Genomic DNA, 26,549 nt, shown 5'->3' with positions numbered 1-26,549 from the left:
GGTTTTGGCCTTTCTAGGGAGTTTTTCCTAGCCACCGTGCTTCTACACCTGCATTGCTTGCTGTTTGGGGTTTTAGGCTGGGTTTCTGTACAGCACTTTGAGATATCAGCTGATGTACGAAGGGCTATACAAATAAATGTGATTTGATTTGATTTGTTGACCAGGGCCCATAGGGTAGTAGACTACTGTTGACCAGGGCCCACTATAGACCAGGGCCCATAGGGTAATAGACTACTGTTGACCAGGGCCCATAGGGTAATAGACTACTGTTGACCAGGGCCCACTATAGACCAGGACCCATAGGGTAGTAGACTACTGTTGACAGGGGCCCACTATAGACCAGGACCCATAGGGTAGTAGACTACTGTTGACCAGGGCCCACTATAGACCAGGGCCCATGGGGTAATAGATTAGGGAATAAGGTGCTATTTGGAATAGAGTCAGAATCAAACCTCAGGGGAGAAACTCTGAATGTATGCGTAACTATTGAACAGCCAACAACCAATCAGCGCTGAAATAAGTTCACATGTGTTCGCTGATGCTGCAGAATACTTGTTGTTTATCCGGGGAAGAAATAGGAAATACAAAATGTACGCCAACACATCCCCAAATCCATTGAACAAGCATAACTAAGAACATTAACACAGCTCAATGAGGAGCGCACAGGCCAAGGTTGAGTTGTCGCAGAGCTTAAATGATGTGCCGCTATGGACTATTCAAAAGGTGATACTACATGTAGCTATTGTCCTTAGGGAGACAGAAACCTACTGTAGCCGTGGACTATTCAAAAGGTGATACTACATGTAGCTATTGTCCTTAGGGAGAGACTTTAACTCACAGCTCAACCTCTCTCTCTTCTCTCCTTTTCTCTCTCCTTCCTCCACCTCTCTCTCTCTCTCTCTCTTCTCTCTTTTTCTCTCTCCTTCCTCCACCTCTCTCTCTCTGTCTCTCTCTCTCTCTCTTCTCTCTCTCTCTTCTCTCTCTTTTTCTCTCTCCTTCCTCCACGTCTCTCTCTTCTCTCTCTCTCTTCTCTCTCTTTTTCTCTCTCCTTCCTCCACCTCTCTCTCTCTCTCTCTTCTCTCTTTTTCTCTCTCCTTCCTCCACCTCTCTCTCTCTCTCTCTCTCTCTCTCTTCTCTCTCTCTCTTCTCTCTCTTTTTCTCTCTCCTTCCTCCACATCTCTCTCTTCTCTCTCCTCTCTCTCTCTTCTCTCTCTTTTTCTCTCTTCTTCCTCAATCTCTCGCTCTCTCTCTCCTTCACTCTTTCTCCCTCCATCTCTGAGTAAGCCATCTATTATGTGAATTTGAATCAGGTTCCTTCTCAACACAGCAGTGAATTAAAAATGCTTGTAATGTCTTACACGCTGACGTTTCTATAAAAGCTTTTGTATCTATAAAAATAAATTGTAAACATTTATCTTGTTTATTCAACTTCAAAGGAAACACATGAACAAGCATTCATTCTGGTCTTTCAGAGGAGAGGACATGCATGAATTCCATTAAGCTGTGTTTTATGGTACAGTATGTGTTCATTTGTGGGTTAATGCCATTGCAGAAGGCTTCGTGCTCCTTTCATCCCATCACCCCAATAATCTAGATTATACAGAGTTCTCCCTGGGGCAGCCGAAGACACACAAAGACAGAGATCCATGAAACCAACGCCTACGACTAAACCATTTCAAATGAACCGTTATTTGGCCTTGATATTTAAAGGGGAGATATTATTATAGTCTATTGATTTGGTATGTTTTAAAGTATGTGTTCAACCCAGCTATACTGGTCTATAACCTTATAATTACAGCCATATCACACCCAGCTATACTGGTCTATAACCTTATCCTTACAGCCATATCACACCCAGCTATACTGGTCTGTAACCTTATCCTTACAGCCATATCACACCCAGCTATACTGGTCTATAACCTTATAATTACAGCCATATCACACCCAGCTATACTGGTCTATAACCTTATCCTTACAGCCATATCACACCCAGCTATACTGGTCTATAACCTTATAATTACAGCCATATCACACCCAGCTATACTGGTCTATAACCTTATCCTTACAGCCATATCACACCCAGCTATACTGGTCTATAACCTTATCCTTACAGCGATATCACACCCAGCTATACTGGTCTATAACCTTACCCTTACAGCCATATCACACCCAGCTATACTGGTCTATAACCTTATCCTTACAGCCATATCACACCCAGCTATACTGGTCTATAACCTTATCCTTACAGCCATATCAAACCCAGCTATACTGGTCTATAACCTTATCCTTACAGCCATATCACACCAAACTATACTGGTCTATAACCTTATCCTTACAGCCATATCACACCCAGCTATACTGGTCTATAACCTTATCCTTACAGCCATATCACACCCAGCTATACTGGTCTATAACCTTATCCTTACAGCCATATCACACCCAGCTATACTGGTCTATAACCTTATCCTTACAGCGATATCACACCCAGCTATACTGGTCTATAACCTTATCCTTACAGCCATATCACACCCAGCTATACTGGTCTATAACCTCATCCTTACAGCGATATCACACCCAGCTATACTGGTCTATAACCTTATCCTTACAGCCATATCACACCCAGCTATACTGGTCTATAACCTTATCCTTACAGCCATATCACACCCAGCTATACTGGTCTATAACCTTATCCTTACAGCGATATCACACCCAGCTATACTGGTCTATAACCTTATCCTTACAGCCATATCACACCCAGCTATACTGGTCTATAACCTCATCCTTACAGCGATATCAAACCCAGCTATACTGGTCTATAACCTTATCCTTACAGCCATATCACACCCAGCTATACTGGTCTATAACCTTATCCTTACAGCCATATCACACCCAGCTATACTGGTCTATAACCTTATCCTTACAGCCATATCACACCCAGCTATACTGGTCTATAACCTTATCCTTACAGCCATATCACACCCAGCTATACTGGTCTATAACCTCATCCTTACAGCCATATCAAACCCAGCTATACTGGTCTATAACCTTATCCTTACAGCCATATCACACCCAGCTATACTGGTCTATAACCTTATCCTTACAGCCATATCACACCCAGCTATACTGGTCTATAACCTTATCCTTACAGCCATATCACACCCAGCTATACTGGTCTATAACCTTATCCTTACAGCCATATCACACCCAGCTATACTGGTCTATAACCTCATCCTTACAGCCATATCAAACCCAGCTATACTGGTCTATAACCTTATCCTTACAGCCATATCACACCCAGCTATACTGGTCTATAACCTTATCCTTACAGCCATATCACACCCAGCTATACTGGTCTATAACCTTACCCTTACAGCCATATCACACCCAGCTATACTGGTCTATAACCTTATCCTTACAGCCATATCACACCCAGCTATACTGGTCTATAACCTTATCCTTACAGCCATATCACACCCAGCTATACTGATCTATAACCTTATCCTTACAGCCATATCACACCCAGCTATACTGGTCTATAACCTTATCCTTACAGCCATATCACACCCAGCTATACTGGTCTATAACCTTATCCTTACAGCCATATCACACCCGGCTATACTGATCTATAACCTTATCCTTACAGCCATATCACACCCAGCTATACTGGTCTATAACCTTATCCTTACAGCCATATCACACCCTGATATACTGGTCTATAACCTTATCCTTACAGCCATATCACACCCAGCTATATTGGTCTATAACCTTATCCTTACAGCCATATCACACCCAGCTATACTGGTCTATAACCTTATCCTTACAGCCATATCACACCCAGCTATACTGGACTATAACCTTATCCTTACAGCCATATCACACCCAGCTATACTGGTCTATAACCTTATCCTTACAGCCATATCACACCCAGCTATACTGGTCTATAACCTTATCCTTACAGCCATATCACACCCAGCTATACTGGTCTATAACCTTATCCTTACAGCCATATCACACCCAGCTATACTGGTCTATAACCGTATCCTTACAGCCATATCACACCCAACTATACTGGTCTATAACCTTATCCTTACAGCCATATCACACCAAACTATACTGGTCTATAACCTTATCCTTACAGCCATATCACACCCAGCTATACTGGTCTATAACCTTATCCTTACAGCCATATCACACCCAGCTATACTGGTCTATAACCTTATCCTTACAGCCATATCACACCCAGCTATACTGGTCTATAACCTTATCCTTACAGCGATATCACACCCAGCTATACTGGTCTATAACCTTATCCTTACAGCCATATCACACCCAGCTATACTGGTCTATAACCTCATCCTTACAGCGATATCACACCCAGCTATACTGGTCTATAACCTTATCCTTACAGCCATATCACACCCAGCTATACTGGTCTATAACCTTATCCTTACAGCCATATCACACCCAGCTATACTGGTCTATAACCTTATCCTTACAGCGATATCACACCCAGCTATACTGGTCTATAACCTTATCCTTACAGCCATATCACACCCAGCTATACTGGTCTATAACCTCATCCTTACAGCGATATCAAACCCAGCTATACTGGTCTATAACCTTATCCTTACAGCCATATCACACCCAGCTATACTGGTCTATAACCTTATCCTTACAGCCATATCACACCCAGCTATACTGGTCTATAACCTTATCCTTACAGCCATATCACACCCAGCTATACTGGTCTATAACCTTATCCTTACAGCCATATCACACCCAGCTATACTGGTCTATAACCTCATCCTTACAGCCATATCAAACCCAGCTATACTGGTCTATAACCTTATCCTTACAGCCATATCACACCCAGCTATACTGGTCTATAACCTTATCCTTACAGCCATATCACACCCAGCTATACTGGTCTATAACCTTATCCTTACAGCCATATCACACCCAGCTATACTGGTCTATAACCTTATCCTTACAGCCATATCACACCCAGCTATACTGGTCTATAACCTCATCCTTACAGCCATATCAAACCCAGCTATACTGGTCTATAACCTTATCCTTACAGCCATATCACACCCAGCTATACTGGTCTATAACCTTATCCTTACAGCCATATCACACCCAGCTATACTGGTCTATAACCTTACCCTTACAGCCATATCACACCCAGCTATACTGGTCTATAACCTTATCCTTACAGCCATATCACACCCAGCTATACTGGTCTATAACCTTATCCTTACAGCCATATCACACCCAGCTATACTGATCTATAACCTTATCCTTACAGCCATATCACACCCAGCTATACTGGTCTATAACCTTATCCTTACAGCCATATCACACCCAGCTATACTGGTCTATAACCTTATCCTTACAGCCATATCACACCCGGCTATACTGATCTATAACCTTATCCTTACAGCCATATCACACCCAGCTATACTGGTCTATAACCTTATCCTTACAGCCATATCACACCCTGATATACTGGTCTATAACCTTATCCTTACAGCCATATCACACCCAGCTATATTGGTCTATAACCTTATCCTTACAGCCATATCACACCCAGCTATACTGGTCTATAACCTTATCCTTACAGCCATATCACACCCAGCTATACTGGTCTATAACCTTATCCTTACAGCCATATCACACCCAGCTATACTGGTCTATAACCTTATCCTTACAGCCATATCACACCCAGCTATACTGGTCTATAACCTTATCCTTACAGCCATATCACACCCAGCTATACTGGTCTATAACCTTATCCTTACAGCCATATCACACCCAGCTATACTGGTCTATAACCGTATCCTTACAGCCATATCACACCCAACTATACTGGTCTATAACCTTATCCTTACAGCCATATCACACCCAGCTATACTGGTCTATAACCTTATCCTTACAGCCATATCACACCCTGCTATACTGGTCTATAACCTTATCCTTACAGCCATATCACACCCAGCTATACTGGTCTATAACCTTATCCTTACAGCCATATCACACCCAGCTATACTGATCTATAACCTTATCCTTACAGCCATATCACACCCAGCTATACTGGTCTATAACCTTATCCTTACAGCCATATCACACCCAGCTATACTGGTCTATAACCTTATCCTTACAGCAATATCACACCCAGCTATACTGGTCTATAACCTTATCCTTACAGCCATATCACACCCAGCTATACTGGTCTATAACCTTATCCTTACAGCCATATCACACCCAGCTATACTGGTCTATAACCTTATCCTTACAGCGATATCACACCCAGCTATACTGGTCTATAACCTTATCCTTACAGCCATATCACACCCAGCTATACTGGTCTATAACCTTATCCTTACAGCCATATCACACCCAGCTATACTGGTCTATAACCGTATCCTTACAGCCATATCACACCCAACTATACTGGTCTATAACCTTATCCTTACAGCCATATCACACCCAGCTATACTGGTCTATAACCGTATCCTTACAGCCATATCACACCCAACTATACTGGTCTATAACCTTATCCTTACAGCCATATCACACCCTGCTATACTGGTCTATAACCTTATCCTTACAGCCATATCACACCCAGCTATACTGGTCTATAACCGTATCCTTACAGCCATATCACACCCAGCTATACTGGTCTATAACCTTATCCTTACAGCCATATCACACCCAGCTATACTGGTCTATAACCTTATCCTTACAGCCATATCACACCCTGCTATACTGGTCTATAACCTTATCCTTACAGCCATTTCACACCCAGCTATACTGGTCGATAACCTTATCCTTACAGCCATATCACACCCAGCAATACTGGTCTATAACCTTATCCTTACAGCCATATCACACCCAGCTATACTGGTCGATAACCTTATCCTTGCAGCCATATCACACCCAGCTATACTGATCTATAACCTTATCCTTACAGCCATATCACACCCAGCTATACTGGTCTATAACCTTATCCTTACAGCCATATCACACCCAGCTATACTGGTCTATAACCTTATCCTTACAGCCATATCACACCCAACTATACTGGTCTATAACCTCATCCTTACAGCCATATCACACCCAGCTATACTGGACCTTAAAGGTAAGTCAGCCAACTGAGAGATTCCCATCAGACTCGCTCTGACTACAGTAGCAGGATAGACAGTAGATAGATACAGTCTTTATACTGAGAGATCCCCATCAGACTCTCAATTCAATTCAATTCAATTCAAGGGCTTTATTGGCATGGGAAACATGTGTTAACATTGCCAAAGCAAGTGAGATAGATTATAAACAAAAGTTAAATAAACAATGAAAGAATGAACAGTAAACATTACACATACAGAAGTTTCAAAACAATAAAGACATTACAAATGTCATTTTATACATATTCAGTGTTGTAACGAAGTACAAATGGTTAAAGTACACAAGATAAAATAAATAAGCATAAATAATGGGTTGTATTTACAATGGTGTTTGTTCTTCACTGGTTGCCCTTTTCTCGTGGCAACAGGTCACAAATCTTGCTGCTGTGATGTCACACTGTGGTATTTCACCCAGTAGATATGGGAGTTTATCAAAATTGGGTTTGTTTTCGAATTCTTTGTGGATCTGTGTAATCTGAGGGAAATATGTCTCTCTAATATGGTCCTACATTGGGCAGGAGGTTAGGACGTGTTCTCTCTGACTACAGTAGCAGGATAGACGGTAGATAGATAGAGTCTTTATAGTGAGCATTGGAAAGGTCAAGCTTATCTTATGGATTTCTCTCTTTTTCTGTTTCTCTCTCTCTTTCTCTCTGTCTCTGTTTCTGTTTCTCTGTCTCTGTGTCTCTGTGTCTCTCATTCTCTGTTTCTCTGTTTCTCTGTCTCTGTTTCTCTGTCTCTTTCTCTCTGTCTCTCTGTCTCTGTCTCTGTTTCTCTGTCTCTGTGTCTCTGTGTCTCTCATTCTCTGTTTCTCTGTCTCTGTTTCTCTGTCTCTCTGTCTCTGTCTCTCTGTCTCTGTCTCTGTGTCTCTCATTCTCTGTTTCTCATTCTCTGTTTCTCTGTCTCTGTTTCTCTGTCTCTGTTTCTCTGTCTCTCTGTCTCTGTGTCTCTCATTCTCTGTTTCTCTGTCTCTCTGTCTCTGTCTCTGTGTCTCTCTGTCTCTGTCTCTGTGTCTCTCATTCTCTGTTTCTCTGTCTCTGTTTCTCTGTCTCTGTTTCTCTGTCTCTCTGTCTCTGTCTCTGTGTCTCTCATTCTCTGTTTCTCTGTCTCTCTGTCTCTGTCTCTGTGTCTCTCATTCTCTGTTTCTCTCTGTCTCTCTGTCTCTGATTCTCTGTTTCTCTGTCTCTGTTTCTCTGTCTCTGTGTCTCTCATTCTCTGTTTCTCTGTCTCTGTTTCTCTGTCTCTCTGTCTCTGTGTCTCTCTGTCTCTGTGTCTCTCATTCTCTGTTTCTCTGTCTCTGTCTCTCATTCTCTGTTTCTCTGTCTCTCTGTCTCTGTGTCTCTGTTTCTCTGTCTCTCTGTCTCTCATTCTCTGTCTCTGTTTCTCTGTCTCTCATTCTCTGTTTCTCTCTGTCTCTGTGTCTCTCATTCTCTGTCTCTGTTTCTCTGTCTCTCTGTCTCTGTGTCTCTCATTCTCTGTTTCTCTGTCTCTGTTTCTCTGTCTCTCTGTCTCTGTGTCTCTCATTCTCTGTCTCTGTTTCTCTGTCTCTCATTCTCTGTTTCTCTGTCTCTGTTTCTCTGTCTCTCTGTCTCTCATTCTCTGTCTCTGTTTCTCTGTCTCTCTGTCTCTGTGTCTCTCATTCTCTGTTTCTCTGTCTCTGTTTCTCTGTCTCTGTCTCTGTGTCTCTCATTCTCTGTCTCTGTTTTTCTGTCTCTCTGTCTCTGTGTCTCTCATTCTCTGTTTCTCTGTCTCTGTCTCTCTGTCTCTGTGTCTCTCATTCTCTGTCTCTGTTTCTCTGTCTCTCTGTCTGTGTCTCTCATTCTCTGTCTCTGTTTCTCTGTATCTCTGTCTCTCTGTCTCTCTGTCTCTCTGTCTTTCATTCTCTGTTTCTCTGTCTCTCTGTCTCTGTGTCTCTCATTCTCTGTCTCTGTCTCTCTGTCTCTCTGTCTCTGTCTCTCATTCTGTTTCTCTCTCTCTGTGTCTCTGTGTCTCTCATTCTCTGTCTCTGTTTCTCTGTCTTTCTGTCTCTGTGTCTCTCATTCTCTGTTTCTCTGTCTCTGTTTCTCTGTCTCTCTGTCTCTGTGTCTCTCATTCTCTGTCTCTGTTTCTCTGTCTCTCTGTCTCTGTGTCTCTCATTCTCTGTCTCTGTTTCTCTGTCTCTCTGTCTCTGTGTCTCTCATTCTCTGTTTCTGTTTCTCTGTCTCTCTGTCTCTGTGTCTCTCATTCTCTGTCTCTGTTTCTCTGTCTCTCTGTCTCTCTGTCTCTCTGTCTCTCTGTCTCTGTGTCTCTCATTCTCTGTCTCTGTTTCTATATCTCTCTGTCTCTGTGTCTCTCATTCTCTGTTTCTGTTTATCTGTCTCTCTGTCTCTGTGTCTCTCATTCTCTGTCTCTGTTTCTCTGTCTCTCTGTCTCTCTGTCTCTCTGTCTCTCATTCTCTGTCTCTGTTTCTCTGTCTCTCTGTCTCTGTGTCTCTCATTCTCTATCTCTGTTTCTCTCTGTCTCTTCCCCCTCCTTTAGTGATACAGGTTAGCACCAATAGCACAATGAGAAATGACATCTCCGTGTGATTACATTTGTCTCAAAACGTCTCCAGAAAACTGATCTCCCACCACAGCCAATGTTTCAGTCCCTTTCAGCAGGGTTTTATTTTCCTCCTAAATACAACAAAACACAGATCTGAAAACGAAGCCATCCAACAGGAGTGTTCTCTACTCCAGTGTTCAAGCCTATTGATTGAACAGAGGCCAGGTAATCTCACACAGGATCGGTTAGACCCAACATAAATACCCTTCAAATGGAATTCACAACTAAAATTAAAAACTGTCATAAAAACGATGAGAGTATCGACCGCCCAGTGTAACGGCGTCAATGAAATATTTCACCGTAGTATTTGAGCGTCTATTGTCATCAGCCTAGATGTCTTTTGATCCCAATTTCTTATCAAAAACCTCTGTGTGTCTTGTAGAAATAATACAGGGTTTTATGTTTTAGTCGACGTCAGGAAAAACTAAAAAAAGGCCCCCAACTCTCCTCAGATGTTTGACAGCCTGTAGTGTAAACTAGAAAAGGCCCCCAACTCTCCTCAGATGATTGACAGCCTGTAGTGTAAACTAGAAAAGGCCCCCAACTCTCCTCAGACAGCCTGTAGTGTAAACTAGAAAAGGCCCCCAACTCTCCTCAGATGTTTGACAGCCTGTAGTGTAAACTAGAAAAGGCCCCCAACTCTCCTCAGATGATTGACAGCCTGTAGTGTAAACTAGAAAAGGCCCCCAACTCTCCTCAGACAGCCTGTAGTGTAAACTAGAAAAGGCCCCCAACTCTCCTCAGATGATTGACAGCCTGTAGAGTAAACTAGAAAAGGCCCCCAACTCTCCTCAGATGATTGACAGCCTGTAGTGTAAACTAGAAAAGGCCCCCAACTCTCCTCAGATGATTGACAGCCTGTAGTGTAAACTAGAAAAGGCCCCCAACTCTCCTCAGACAGCCTGTAGTGTAAACTAGAAAAGGCCCCCAACTCTCCTCAGATGTTTGACAGCCTGTAGTGTAAACTAGAAAAGGCCCCCAACTCTCCTCAGATGATTGACAGCCTGTAGTGTAAACTAGAAAAGGCCCCCAACTCTCCTCAGACAGCCTGTAGTGTAAACTAGAAAAGGCCCCCAACTCTCCTCAGATGATTGACAGCCTGTAGTGTAAACTAGAAAAGGCCCCCAACTCTCCTCAGATGATTGACAGCCTGTAGTGTAAACTAGAAAAGGCCCCCAACTCTCCTCAGATGATTGACAGCCTGTAGTGTAAACTAGAAAAGGCCCCCAACTCTCCTCAGACAGCCTGTAGTGTAAACTAGAAAAGGCCCCCAACTCTCCTCAGATGATTGACAGCCTGTAGTGTAAACTAGAAAAGGCCCCCCAACTCTCCTCAGATGATTGACAGCCTGTAGTGTAAACTAGAAAAGGCCCCCAACTCTCCTCAGATGATTGACAGCCTGTAGTGTAAACTAGAAAAGGCTCCCAACTCTCCTCAGATGTTTGACAGCCTGTAGTGTAAACTAGAAAAGGCCCCCCAACTCTCCTCAGATGATTGACAGCCTGTAGTGTAAACTAGAAAAGGCCCCCAACTCTCCTCAGATGATTGACAGCCTGTAGTGTAAACTAGAAAAGGCCCCCAACTCTCCTCAGACAGCCTGTAGTGTAAACTAGAAAAGGCCCCCAACTCTCCTCAGACAGCCTGTAGTGTAAACTAGAAAAGGCCCCAAACTCTCCTCAGATGATTGACAGCCTGTAGTGTAAACTAGAAAAGGCCCCCCAACTCTCCTCAGATGATTGACAGCCTGTAGTGTAAACTAGAGAGGTGAGGGAAAACAATCATAACATAGAAAGAGTCAACTTGTTTGTAGACGGTGACCCTGATAAGATGCCCCTCTCTAAAGAGATCCCTTTTATAAACATGACTGTGCAGCTCTACTCAGAACTACAGTATTGGACCCACATCTACCATTGATAGAATGGATTGTAGTCCAGTCCCATTGATAGAATGGATTGTAGTCCAGTCCCATTGATAGAATGGATTGTAGTCCAGTCGCATTGATAGAATGGATTGTAGTCCAGTCGCATTGATAGAATGGATTGTAGTCCAGTCGCATTGATAGAATGGATTGTAGTCCAGTCCCATTGATAGAATGGATTGTAGTCCAGTCCCATTGATAGAATGGATTGTAGTCCAGTCGCATTGATAGAATGGATTGTAGTCCAGTCGCATTGATAGAATGGATTGTAGTCCAGTCGCATTGATAGAATGGATTGTAGTCCAGTCGCATTGATAGAATGGATTGTAGTCCAGTCCCTTTGATAGAATGGATTGTAGTCCAGTCCCTTTGATAGAATGGATTGTAGTCCAGTCCCTTTGATAGAATGGATTGTAGTCCAGTCCCTTTGATAGAATGGATCATCCCTTCGTCTCCCAGATTCTAAACAGACAAGTGAAGTTCTACTACTGTATCAAATCAAAATCAAATCAAATGTATTTATAAAGCCCTTCTTACATCAGCTGATATCTCAAAGTGCTGTACAGAAACCCAGCCTAAAACCCCAAACAGCAAGCAATGCAGGTGTAGAAGCACGGTGGCTAGGAAAAACTCCCTAGAAAGGCCAAAACCTAGGAAGAAACCTAGAGAGGAACCAGGCTATGTGGGGTGGCCAGTCCTCTTCTGGCTGTGCCGGGTGGAGATTATAAACCTAGAGAGGAACCAGGCTCTGAGGGGTGGCCAGTCCTCTTCTGGCTGTTCCGGGTGGAGATTATAAACCTAGAGAGGAACCAGGCTCTGAGGGGTGGCCAGTCCTCTTCTGGCTGTTCCGGGTGGAGATTATAAACCAAGAGAGGAACTAGGCTCTGAGGGGTGGATAGTCCTCTTCTAGCTGTGCCGGGTGGAGATTATAACAGAACATGGCCAAGATGTGGCCAAATGTTGATAGATGACCAGCAGGGTCAGATAATAATAATCACAGTGGTCGTACCTCACGAGTCTGTCACTAGAATGTATAGAATGCCAGTAAGATATTCCATTTGGAAATAACTCCCAAAACAATGACTTCAGGCTACTTGATGAATCTATCTATATAACTTAGAATTCAGGGTTCTGGCATATTCCATTTGGAGTCTAGAAATTTCTCCCAATGAACCCAAGATCGCAACACTCGATCTGAATATCTCTACTGAACAAGGACATTACTGCTGAGGTTGTTTAGAATTTGGCGGTCCTGTGTGTGTGTGTGTGTGTGTGTGTGTGTGTGTGTGTGTGTGTGTGTGTGTGTGTGTGTGTGTGTGTGTGTGTGTGTGTGTGTGTGTGCCTGTGTGCGTGTGTGCGTGTGTGCGTGTGTGCGTGCGTGTGTGTGTGTGTGCGTGCGTGCGTGCCTGTGCATATGTGTACCTGAGTGCCTGTGTGTGAAACAGAGAGAGCGAGAGAGAGTCAGAGACAACAGGACACGTTGACAACAGTCTGAATATAACACCTCAGGACACGTTGACAACAGTCTGAATATAACACCTCAGGACACGTTGACAACAGTCTGAATATAACACCTCAGGACACGTTGACAACAGTCTGAATATAACACCTCAGGACACGTTGACAACAGTCTGAATATAACACCTCAGGACACGTTGACAACAGTCTAACTATAACACCTCAGGACACGTTGACAACAGTCTGAATATAACACCTCAGGACACGTTGACAACAGTCTGAATATAACACCTCAGGACACCTCAGGACACGTTGACAACAGTCTGAATATAACACCTCAGGACACGTTGACAACAGTCTGAATATAACACCTCAGGACACGTTGACAACAGTCTGAATATAACACCTCAGGACACGTTGACAACAGTCTGAATATAACACCTCAGGACACGTTGACAACAGTCTGAATATAACACCTCAGGACACGTTGACAACAGTCTGAATATATCACCTCAGGACACCTCAGGACACGTTGACAACAGTCTAACTATAACACCTCAGGACACGTTGACAACAGTCTGAATATAACACCTCAGGACACGTTGACAACAGTCTGAATATAACACCTCAGGACACGTTGACAACAGTCTGAATATAACACCTCAGGACACGTTGACAACAGTCTGAATATATCACCTCAGGACACCTCAGGACACGTTGACAACAGTCTAACTATAACACCTCAGGACACGTTGACAACAGTCTGAATATAACACCTCAGGACACGTTGACAACAGTCTGAATATAACACCTCAGGACACGTTGACAACAGTCTGAATATAACACCTCAGTACACGTTGACAACAGTCTGAATATAACACCTCAGGACACGTTGACAACAGTCTAACTATAACACCTCAGGACAGCCCAGGACAGCCCAGGACACCTCAGGACACCTCAGGACAGCCCAGGACACCCCAGGACACCTCAGGACAGCCCAGGACACCTCAGGACACCTCAAGACACCTCAGGACACCTCAGGACAGCCCAGGACACCTCAGGACACCTCAGGACACCTCAGGACACCTCAGGACAGCCCAGGACACCTCAGGACACCTCAGGACACCTCAGGACAGCCCAGGACACCTCAGGACACCTCAGGACACCTCAGGACACCTCAGGACACCTCAGGACACCTCAGGACAGCCCAGATAAGCAGTATGATTCTTCACAGTGAGATGTTTCATGAAACAATAAATTATCTATCTGCTATTTGTGCATTTACATTTTCATAACAGGAAATATTTGCAAATCTTGTCTCGTGCAATGTGTTGTTTTTTGCTAGCTGAGATAACCTATCAACAAGTCAATCTGTTGCTAAGAAAATCTGTGTGTGTATGAATCATTATTAATCTCTGTGAGAGTGTGAATGATTATTAATCTCTGTGAGAGTGTGAATGATTATTAATCTCTGTGAGAGTGTGAATGATTATTAATCTCTGTGAGTGTATGAATGATTATTAATCTCTGTGAGTGTATGAATGATTATTAATCTCTGTGAGTGTATGAATGATTATTAATCTCTGTGAGAGTATGAATCATTATTAATCTGTGTGGGTGTGAATGATTATTAATATCTGTGAGAGAGTGAATCATTATTAATCTGTGTGTATGAATCATTATTAATCTGTGTGAGAGTATGAATGATTATTAATCTGTGAGAGTATGAATCATTATTAATCTGTGAGAGTATGAATTATTATTCATCTGTGTGTGTGTGAATCATTATTAATCTGTGTGGGTGTGAATGATTATTAATCTCTGTGAGAGTGTGAATGATTTTTAATCTGCGTGAGTGTGAATGATTATTAATCTGTGTGAGTGTGAATGATTATTAATCTCTGTGAGAGTGTGAATCATTATTAATCTGTGTGGGTGTGAATGATTATTAATCTCTGTGAGAGAGTGAATCATTATTAATCTGTGTGGGCTTGAATGATTTTTAATCTGCGTGGGTGTGAATGATTTTTAATCTGTGTGGGGGTGAATGATTATTAATCTGTGTAGGTGTGAATGATTATTAATCTGTGTGGGTGAGAATGATTTTTCTAAAACTTTAATCTACAGGTTTGTTTATTACATCTCAATTCTAATTGTTCCGTTTAAATACCCTTTAACTGCAGTTCGATTGAATTTTTATTTGCTAGCGTTAGTTTCCTGCCTGATACTTTGTTTACAACATTACAAATCCGTATCAGCCAGCCAGATCCAGTGGCTGTTTACAAATTGCCCTTTTCTGTTTATCTCCCCAATTACATTATCTAAACTGAGTTTCTGGCTGGATCCCATTATCTAAACTGAGTTTCTGGCTGATTCCAAAGAGCTGAAATCCATCACAGAGAATAACAGCAGCTGAGCTGTTGTTCTGTATTCCACTGTCCATCCAACACCTCATCTCTAGTCCTGACTGCATACAACACCATTTAAAATGTCTGATGTGTTTACTTCATTTCTGATTATTGTTTATTTCACTTGCTTCGGCAATGTAAACATACGGTTCCCCCATGCCAATGAAGCTCACTTAAAAAAATGTATTTAATTGATTTTAATTGAAAGAAAGAGAGAGGAAGATGAATATTTTTTTAACTCCAGTCTTGACTGCATGCAACAGCTTATAGATCCACCATGGAGTAGTGTGAAGGAAGAAGAGATGGTTCCTCAACATGGTGTGAAGGGAGAAGAGATGGTTCCTCAACGTGGTGTGAAGGGAGAAGAGATGGTTCCTCAACATGATGTGAAGGAAGAAGAGATGGTTCCTCAACATGATGTGAAGGAAGAAGAGATGGTTCCTCAACATGGTGTGAAGGGAGAAGAGATGGTTCCTCAACATGGTGTGAAGGGAGAAGAGATGGTTCCTCAACATGGTGTGAAGGGAGAAGAGATGGTTCCTCAACATGATGTGAAGGGAGAAGAGATGGTTCCTCAACATGGTGTGAAGGGCGAAGAGATGGTTCCTCAATGTGTTGTGAAGGGAGAAGAGATGGTTCCTCAACATGGTGTGAAGGGAGAAGAGATGGTTTCTCAACATGGTGTGAAGGGAGGAGAGATGGTTCCTCAACATGATGTGAAGGGAGAAGAGATTGTTCCTCAACATGATGTGAAGGGAGAAGAGATGGTTCCTCAACATGATGTGAAGGAAGAAGAGATGGTTCCTCAACATGGTGTGAAGGGAGAAGAGATGGTTCTACTATATGATGTGAAGGAAGAAGAGATGGTTCCTCAACATGGTGTGAAGGGAGTAGTGATGGTTCCTCAACATGGTGTGAAGGGAGAAGAGATGGTTCCTCAACATGGTGTGAAGGAAGAAGAGATGGTTCCTCAACATGGTGTGAAGGGAGAAGAGATGGTTCTACTATATGATGTGAAGGGAGAAGAGATGGTTCCTCAACATGGTGTGAAGGGAGAAGAGATGGTTCCTCAACATGGTGTGAAGGAAGAAGAGATGGTTCCTCAACATGATGTGAAGGGAGAAGAGATGGTTCCTCAACGTGGTGTGAAGGGAGAAGAGATGGTTCCTCAACATGATGTGAAGGAAGAAGAGATGGTTCCTCAACATGATGTGAAGGAAGAAGAGATGGTTCCTCAACATGGTGTGAAGGGAGTAGTGATGGTTCCTCAACATGGTGTGAAGGGAGAAGAGATGGTTCCTCAACATGATGTGAAGGAAGAAGAGATGGTTCTACTATATGATGTGAAGGGAGAAGAGATGGTTCTACTATATGATGTGAAGGGAGAAGAGATGGTTCCTCAACATGGTGTGAAGGGAGTAGTGATGGTTCCTCAACATGGTGTGAAGGAAGAAGAGATGGTTCCTCAACATGGTGTGAAGGGAGAAGAGATGGTTCCTCAACATGGTGTGAAGGGAGAAGAGATGGTTCTACTATATGATGTGAAGGGAGAAGAGATGGTTCTACTATATGATGTGAAGGGAGAAGAGATGGTTCCTCAACATGGTGTGAAGGGAGTAGTGATGGTTCCTCAACATGGTGTGAAGGGAGAAGAGATGGTTCCTCAACATGGTGTGAATGGAGAAGAGATGGTTCCTCAACATGGTGTGAAGGGAGAAGAGATGGTTCCTCAACATGGTGTGAAGGGAGAAGAGATGGTTCCTCAACATGGTGTGAAGGGAGAAGAGATGGTTCCTCAACATGGTGTGAAGGGAGAAGAGATGGTTCCTCAACATGGTGTGAAGGAAGAAGAGATGGTTCCTCAACATGGTGTGAAGGGAGAAGAGATGGTTCCTCAACATGATGTGAAGGGAGAAGAGATGGTTCCTCAACATGGTGTGAAGGAAGAAGAGATGGTTCTACTATATGATGTGAAGGGAGAAGAGATGGTTCCTCAACATGGTGTGAAGGGAGAAGAGATGGTTCCTCAACATGGTGTGAAGGACGAAGAGATGGTTCCTCAACATGGTGTGAAGGGAGAAGAGATGGTTCCTCAACATGGTGTGAAGGCAGAAGAGATGGTTCCTCAACATGGTGTGAAGGGAGAAGAGATGGTTCCTCAACATGGTGTGAAGGGAGAAGAGATGGTTCCTCAACATGATGTGAAGGAAGAAGAGATGGTTCTACTATATGATGTGAAGGGAGAAGAGATGGTTCCTCAACCGTGTGTGAAGGGAGAAGAGATGGTTCTACTATATGATGTGAAGGCAGAAGAGATGGTTCTACTATATGATGTGAAGGGAGAAGAGATGGTTCCTCAACATGGTGTGAAGGGAGAAGAGATGGTTCCTCAACATGATGTGAAGGGAGAAGAGATGGTTCCTCAACATGGTGTGAAGGGAGGAGAGATGGTTCCTCAACATGGTGTGAAGGGAGAAGAGATGGTTCCTCAACATGGTGTGAAGGGAGAAGAGATGGTTCCTCAACATGGTGTGAAGGGAGAAGAGATGGTTCCTCAACATGGTGTGAAGGAAGAAGAGATGGTTCCTCAACATGGTGTGAAGGGAGAAGAGATGGTTCTACTATATGATGTGAAGGGAGAAGAGATGGTTCTACTATATGATGTGAAGGGAGAAGAGATGGTTCCTCAACATGGTGTGAAGGAAGAAGAGATGGTTCCTCAACATGGTGTGAAGGGAGAAGAGATGGTTCTACTATATGTTGTGAAGGGAGAAGAGATGGTTCCTCAACATGGTGTGAAGGGAGAAGAGATGGTTCCTCAACATGGTGTGAATGGAGAAGAGATGGTTCCTCAACATGGTGTGAAGGACGAAGAGATGGTTCCTCAACATGGTGTGAAGGACGAAGAGATGGTTCCTCAACATGGTGTGAATGGAGAAGAGATGGTTCCTCAACATGGTGTGAATGGAGAAGAGATGGTTCCTCAACATGGTGTGAAGGGAGAAGAGATGGTTCCTCAACATGGTGTGAAGGGAGAAGAGATGGTTCCTCAACATGGTGTGAAGGGAGAAGAGATGGTTCCTCAACATGGTGTGAAGGGAGAAGAGATGGTTCCTCAACATGGTGTGAAGGGAGAAGAGATGGTTCCTCAACATGGTGTGAAGGGAGTAGAGATGGGCTCTACAGCCACTTGAGAGATGAAGAACCTGTGGGGCAGGATAATGCCTTCTCTCCGTGAAGATAGTGTATAATTACACAGACAAACTGCCCTGGTTTACATAATCACACTACAGCTAGCTAGCTACAAGTCATCGTGACAGTTCCCCCCCACTCTCTTCTCCACCTCTCTCTCTCCATCTTTCTCTTCCTCTCTCTTCTCCGCCTCTCCCTCTCTCTCTCTTTCCCCCCACTCTCTTCTCCGTCTCTCTCTCTCTCAGTCTCTCTCTTTCCCTCCCTCTCTCTTCTCCACCTCTCTCTCTCTCTCTGTCTCTCTCTTTCCCTCCCTCTCAATCACTGAATAGATTAACCCACTCCCAGATTACTGGTAATTATTTGCTGGAGCTCAGGGAGGAACTTGCTTTTCCTTGTTAAGCCCCGTGGCATTGGTCCCACTCCCAACCACAGAGAGAGAGAGAGAGAGAGAGAGAGAGAGAGAGAGAGAGAGAGAGAGGGGAGAGCTAGAGAGAGGGGAGAGAGGGAGAGAGAAAGAGAGAGAGAGAGAGAGGGGGAGAGGGGGGAGAGAGGGAGAAAGAGAGAGAGAGAGAGGGAGATAGAGATATAGATAGATGGAGATAGTCAGATGGAGTCAGAGAGATAGAGAAAAAGAGAAAGTGTGTGTGAGAGAGAGAGACAGAGAGTCAGAAGGAGTCATAGAGATAGAGATAAAGAGATAGAGAAGACGGCCCAACAGAGATGGATATGGGTGGCCTGGCCTGCCCTTGGCTCCATGCTAGCTGGGGCATCTTCCTAACCCTAGGTGTTCTCCAGACCCCTCTAAGTAATGCAGTCATGCATCACCAAATCTGCATCAAGTGTCTATCCAGTAGCTGAAGGGCTGTTTGAAGTCTCCTCTCTCTTCTCCTTCTCTGTCTTGTCTTTCCAATGTGGGTGGTGATGAAACCCTGATGGAGGCAGGCAACACATTCATCCACCCCCAGTAGACAGACAGCAGAAATGACTGCAGGGGGGGGTGGGGGGGGGGGGGGGGTCCACATGTATACTGGTATCTGCATTATACTGTATCAGGATCACAACGCATCTCAAGAGTATATGGAGTAGCTACGGGGGTTAGTGAGGATCATATTTCATCCGCTCTAGAAGTGAGTAAGGAGTGAAACTCAGTGATGTAACTGGACTCATTGTAGATAATGGTGTTGTTGACATAATGCATACGGAAGCATGATGAAGTGTCACGGATACACATGGAGTGGCAATTAGCTTGCCCTTGATCTTAATTAATTCCATTATAATACGCAGATTATAGAAAATATCATATATTGTCCAACATTTGCGGGTGAACAATATGCCTACGCGCAACAACTAGTTTAGGTGAAGTTGTTCAAAAAGTGGGTAAAATGAAATTTGCTGATGTGACATGAAATGGGGTTCTCAACCAAATAGCAGATGTCGGGAGAGTCTCGTTTAAATAGGCTCATTTTCCTGCCTCCAAATACAACATGTTAATCTGTAGCCTACCACCGCAACACACCGTAGGCTGTGACATAGCTTCTTTTTTTATATATATTACATCACGAGCACGAGACAATTCCCCCCTAGCAGGTAACTAGATAGTCTCAAAGTTGTTGTTTTTCAAAAATAAAGATTCATCCATTCGTTCTCTAATTGTATAATATCGGGGGCCATTCACTCTAAGTGGTTGCGGCGTCACTATCAGAATACTAAACAGCGCACCTGAAGTCAACCTGGAGGCGCTGGCAGGTCTGTGACCAACATTCGATACTTTGGCTCCATATCGTTGTTCATTAACCTACTACACGACCCCGTAAAGGCACTTACCCGGGGTTTCAGGAGGAAATGCACGAGATCCACAAGACTAAACCCCGCAACAACAACAACGAAAAAGAGCACAAAATGACCCATCATGTAAAATGTGGTTATTGTAAGTTAATGATAAAAAATATCGTGATGTATTATATTACAAAACTGCAGTGCATGGTCGTTACTCAAGTCAGTCACAATCCCCGAGTTACTAACCAAAGCAGCTCACGTCTGCTATTCGGATGAGTGTACTGCAAGAATATCTATCGAGACTCCGCTCAAAGCCTGCATTGAGCGCAGCCGAAGAAAAATGCGTCCCTGGCACTCCATCCAAAAACCCCTTGCATTTTCCGCGCACGTCCATAAAGCTACAATCGATTTTTCTCCCGGACCCAAAAATAAAGCAGAACCAGAAGAAATACTGCAATGACGTACCTTTCACACAAGAGAACATCATTGAAAATATGAGATTCCAGAATATAATTCCAGTTCTAATCCTCATGGTTCTAGATTGAACTAAATCCGTCCGGCAGCATTTAACGCTTCTTCTATTGATCATGTCAGATAGTTCGATAGATCCCGCGTAGTATCCGTATCTATGCACAGTTTTCATATTTACAACTAAACACGTATTTAGGTTGGGAAGTATTCCTTTTCAGCCAGAGACAGCAATCCGTAGTGCTATGCCAGACGCTGAGAACGAAGCTAAAAGTGAACAGTGGATTTGAGGATAGCACAGCAGCGGCAGCAACCTTGATGTGGACTCAACCATCTCGCCGAGAGGGGCATCAAGTATAATCTCTGGTGTGTTCTTGTCTATCGCTGTATCTCCCTGCACCTCGCTGCCTCTCTGCTCTGGCTCTGCTCTGCTCAAACCTCCGCGATGGATAGCTGTGCTTTAGGATGCTGCCGTATCAATCGGGCCATTGAACTGGACTCCGTGCATTTGCAAGCTGCTGAACAAATCATTACCTCAATTGAAGACCCAATACAAGCACACGTGTATAAAACCAATGAGAGATAATGGCAGCGTGTTGTTTTTGGGGGCAGCTGGATGTAAAGGCTTGACAGCAATGTCATTCTAAACAAAAAGCTGAAGAAACAAACCCGCCTGCTAGGCAACAGCAGAACTATCATTTATTGTCGCTGATGAGAATCACATTTGCAATACAAAGACGAGATGATTATTGTAACGAACGCTGAACTGCACGAGGCAAGAGTTATTCTGCCCTCTGCAGGTTTTAGTAGTCACTTTAAACAGGAAGTGAATGCTGTGATTTAAATTGTCTTAACTGAAACAGCACACCAAACTATTCCATCATTCGTTGTGAAGGGTTAGCCTATTTCTATGACGTTTTGGGAAGAAAAGTCTGTCCGTCTGATGCCTATAAAGTGTTAATATAACGTTTTAGTAGCTTGAAAAGTTATAAGTGAGTCAAACGAAGTGAATCTGAGCTATTGTTAAGTGCATGCTGGGCTTTACTTCTGGCCATAAAGCAACACAATCTCACATTCAATTCGTGCAAATTTGTACAAAAAAAGTATTTCTGCAGATTTCGTGCATTTTTGTTGTTGTTGCATTTCTGTGTGGCTTAATTCGTATGAAAAGACTCGATTTTTTTGTGCTACTTAATTGGTAGGAAAATACATTTTGGGGGGTTATTAGATATTATGGTGTTCTACATTTTTTGATGTTCCGCATCTATTTATGTATATATATAAAAAGTGTAAACAACCCGATATTGTTAATCAACCAGATTGTCACCAAAACAGTCATATTTAGTGGAGCCTACATTACACAATTTCCTTCATATTTAGTGGAGCCTACATTACACAATTTCCTTCATATTTAGTGGAGCCTACATTACACAATTTCCTTCATATTTAGTGGAGCCTACATTACACAATTTCCTTCATATTTAGTGGAGCCTACATTATACAGTTTCCTTCATATTTAGTGGAGCCTACATTACACAGTTTCCTTCATATTTAGTGGAGCCTACATTATACAGTTTCCTTCATATTTATTGGAGCCTACATTACACAGTTTCCTTCATATTTATTGGAGCCTACATTACACAGTTTCCTTCATATTTATTGGAGCCTACATTACACAATTTCCTTCATATTTAGTGGAGCCTACATTACACAATTTCCTTCATATTTAGTGGAGCCTACATTACACAGTTTCCTTCATATTTAGTGGAGCCTACATTATACAGTTTCCTTCATATTTATTGGAGCCTACATTACACAGTTTCCTTCATATTTATTGGAGCCTACATTACACAGTTTCCTTCATATTTATTGGAGCCTACATTATACAGTTTCCTTCATATTTAGTGGAGCCTACATTATACAGTTTCCTTCATATTTAGTGGAGCCTACATTACACAGTTTCCTTCATATTTAGTGGAGCCTACATTACACAGTTTCCTTCATATTTAGTGGAGCCTACATTGCACAGTTTCCTTCATATTTAGTGGAGCCTACATTACACAGTTTCCTTCATAATTAGTGGAGCCTACATTACACAGTTTCCTTCATATTTAGTGGAGCCTACATTATACAGTTTCCTTCATATTTAGTGAAGCCTACATTACAGTTTCCTTCATAATTAGTGGAGCCTACATTACAGTTTCCTTCATATTTAGTGAAGCCTACATTACACAGTTTCCTTCATATTTAGTGAAGCCTACATTACACAGTTTCCTTCATATTTAGTGGAGCCTACATTACACAGTTTCCTTCATAATTAGTGAAGCCTACATTACAGTTTCCTTCATAATTAGTGAAGCCTACATTACACAGTTTCCTTCATAATGCATTTCATACAAAGCTTACATACACCTTAGCCAAATACATTTCAACTCAGTTTTTTCACAATTCCTGACATTTAATCAGAGTAAATTTCCCTGTCTTAGGTCAGTTAGGATCATCACTTTATTTTAAGAATGTGAAATGTCAGAATAATAGTAGAGAGAATGATTTATTTCAGCTTTTATTTTCTTTCATCACATTCCCAGTGGGTCAGACGTTTACATACACTCAATTAGTATTTGGTAGCATTGCCTTTAAATTGTTTAACTTGGGTCAAACATTTCTGGTAGCCTTCCACAAGCTTCCCACAATAAGTTGGGTGAATTTTGGCCCATTCCTCCTGACAGAGCTGGTGTAACTGAGTCAGGTTTGTAGGCCTCCTTGCTCACAAACACTTTTTCAGCCCACTATTTTTTTATAAGATTGAGGTCAGGGCTTTGTGACGGCCACTCCAAAACGTTGACTTTGTTGTATTTAAGCCATTTTTTCACAACTTTGGAAGTATGCTTGTGGTCATTGTCCATCTGGAAGATCCATTTTTGACCAAGCTTTAACTTCCTGACTGATGTCTTGAGATGTTGCTTCAATATATCCACATAATTTTCCTTCCTCGTGACGCCATCTATTTTATGAAGTGCACCAGTTCCTCCTGCAGCAAAGCAACCCCACAACATGATGATGCCACCCCCGTGCTTCACGGTTGGGATGGTGTTCTTCGGCTTGCAATCCTCCCCCTTTTTCCTCCAAACACAACGATGGTCATTATGGCCAAACAGTTCTATTTTTGTTTCATCAGACCAGAGGACATTTCGCCAAAAAGTACGATCTTTGTCCCCATGTGCGGTTGCAAACCGTAGTCTGGCTTTTTTATGACGGTTTTGTAGCAGTGGCTTCTTCCTTGCTGAGCGGCCTTTCAGGTTATGTCGATATAGGACTCATTTTACTGTGGATAAAGTTACTTTGCACCTCTTTCCTCCAGAATCTTCACAAGGTCCTTTGCTGTTGTTCTGGGATTGATTTGTACTTTTCGCACCAAAGTACATTAATCTCTATGAGACAGAACGCGTCTCCTTCTTGAGCGGTATGACAGCTGTGTGGTCTCATGGTGTTTAAACTTGCGTACTATTGTTTGTACAGATGAATGTGGTACCTCCAGGTGTTTGGAAATTGCTCCCAAGGATGAACCAGACTTGTGGAGATCTAAAAAAAAATTCTGAGGTCTTGGCTGATTTCTTTTGATTTTCCCATAATGTCAAGCAAAGACTAACTGAGTTTGAAGGTAGGCCTTGAAATACATCCACAGGTACACCTCCTATTGACTCAAATTATGTCAATTAGCCTATCAGAAGCTTCCAAAGCCATGACATAATTTCCCAAGCTGTTTAAAGGCACAGTCAACTTAGTGTATGTAAACTTCTGACCCTCTGGAATTGTGATACAGTGAATTATAAGTGAAATAATCTGTCTGTAAACAATTGTTGGAAAATTACTTGTGTCAAGCACAAAGTAGATGTCTCTCTGTAAATAAATGGACGCTACCCGTTATGAAACAGGAAATGTCTCTCTGTAAATAAATGGACGCTACCCGTTATGAAACAGGAAATGTCTCTCTGTAAATAAATGGACGCTACCCGTTATAAAACAGGAAATGTCTCTCTGTAAATAAATGGACACTACCCGTTATAAAACAGGAAATGTCTCTCTGTAAATAAATGGACGCTACCCGTTATAAAACAGGAAATGTCTCTCTGTAAATAAATGGACGCTACCCGTTATAAAACAGGAAATGTCTCTCTGTAAATAAATGGACACTACCCGTTATAAAACAGGAAATGTCTCTCTGTAAATAAATGGACGCTACCCATTATAAAACAGGAAATGTCTCTCTGTAAATAAATGGAGGCTACCCGTTATAAAACAGGAAATGTCTCTCTGTAAATAAATGGACACTACCCGTTATAAAACAGGAAATGTCTCTCAGTAAATAAATGGACGCTACCTGTTATAAAACAGGAAATGTCTCTCTGTAAATAAAGGGTGAGAAATGCTCAGTCTGAAGCCGTTCAGCTATAGGTTTCACACCCCTGTCATAACCTTTACAACTTGTCTTATTTACAGCCTCTGGGGTACAACATGTTGGGCAAAGTGGTATAGGAGAGTCTGACATATAACCTCTATCTTGAGCTCAGTCTTCGCCAATGAGAACCAAAAAAAAGGGGGGGGCCTAGCTTCGTCCTTCATGACTGGGAAAGGCCTCGATTCTAGGCCGTAGAAAATCCTCCATCCCCATCTCATTAGATCAGAACAGGGTGGATTCAACAGTGATTCATATTACTGCTTTGCATCCTAAAAATAAAAAAAACACACTTAAGATGTGGATCCCTGTCAGGCTATTAGATATATACAGTACAGTTACAACAGAACAGCATGGTTGTAGTAACACACTTACATCATCTGTCTACCTATAAGATGTGGATCCCTGTCAGTCTATTAGATATATACAGGACAGTTACAACAGAACAGCATGGTTGTAGTAACACACTTACATCATCTGTCTACCCATAAGATGTGGATCCCTGTCAGGCTATTAGATATATACAGTACAGTTAAAACAGAACAGCATGGTTGTAATAACACACTTACATCATCTGTCTACCTATAAGATGTGGATCCCTGTCAGGCTATTAGATATATACAGGACAGTTACAACAGAACAGCATGGTTGTAGTAACACACTGACATCATCTGTCTGTCAGTCTATTAGATATATACAGTACAGTTACAACAGAACAGCATGGTTGTAGTAACACACTGACATCATCTGTCTGTCAGGCTATTAGATATATACAGGACAGTTACAACAGAACAGCATGGTTGTAGTAACACACTGACATCATCTGTCTACCTATAAGATGTGGATCCCTGTCAGGCTATTAGATATATACAGGACAGTTACAACAGAACAGCATGGTTGTAATAACACACTGACATCATCTGTCTACCTATAAGATGTGGATCCCTGTCAGTCTATTAGATATATACAGGACAGTTACAACAGAACAGCATGGTTGTAATAACACACTGACATCATCTGTCTACCTATAAGATGTGGATCCCTGTCAGGCTATTAGATATATACAGTACAGTTACAACAGAACAGCATGGTTGTAGTAACACACT

At 42.5% G+C, this 26,549-nt stretch overlaps 1 protein-coding gene across 2 annotated transcripts in view; it reads right to left on the bottom strand.

The window, feature by feature from the left end:
• The window catches only part of LOC110512917 (CUB and sushi domain-containing protein 3), a 522,509-nt gene extending 501,347 nt beyond the window's left edge, over positions 1–21,162 (bottom strand). For both annotated transcript variants that reach the window (XM_090215889.1, XM_090215891.1), the window contains exon 1: positions 20,985–21,162. In XM_090215889.1, the coding sequence (XP_090072015.1) occupies positions 20,985–21,162 (178 nt within the window). The remainder of the gene's footprint in view (positions 1–20,984) is intronic.
• Positions 21,163–26,549: the final 5,387 nt, after the last annotated feature.

The sequence above is a fragment of the Oncorhynchus mykiss genome, chromosome 2 (assembly GCF_057628025.1).
Source record: "Oncorhynchus mykiss isolate SJ-2025 chromosome 2, ASM5762802v1, whole genome shotgun sequence".
Lineage (NCBI taxonomy): Eukaryota > Metazoa > Chordata > Actinopteri > Salmoniformes > Salmonidae > Oncorhynchus > Oncorhynchus mykiss.
The sequence above is the reverse complement of the archived record's forward strand: the minus strand, read 5'-3'. Positions and strand labels throughout refer to the sequence as shown.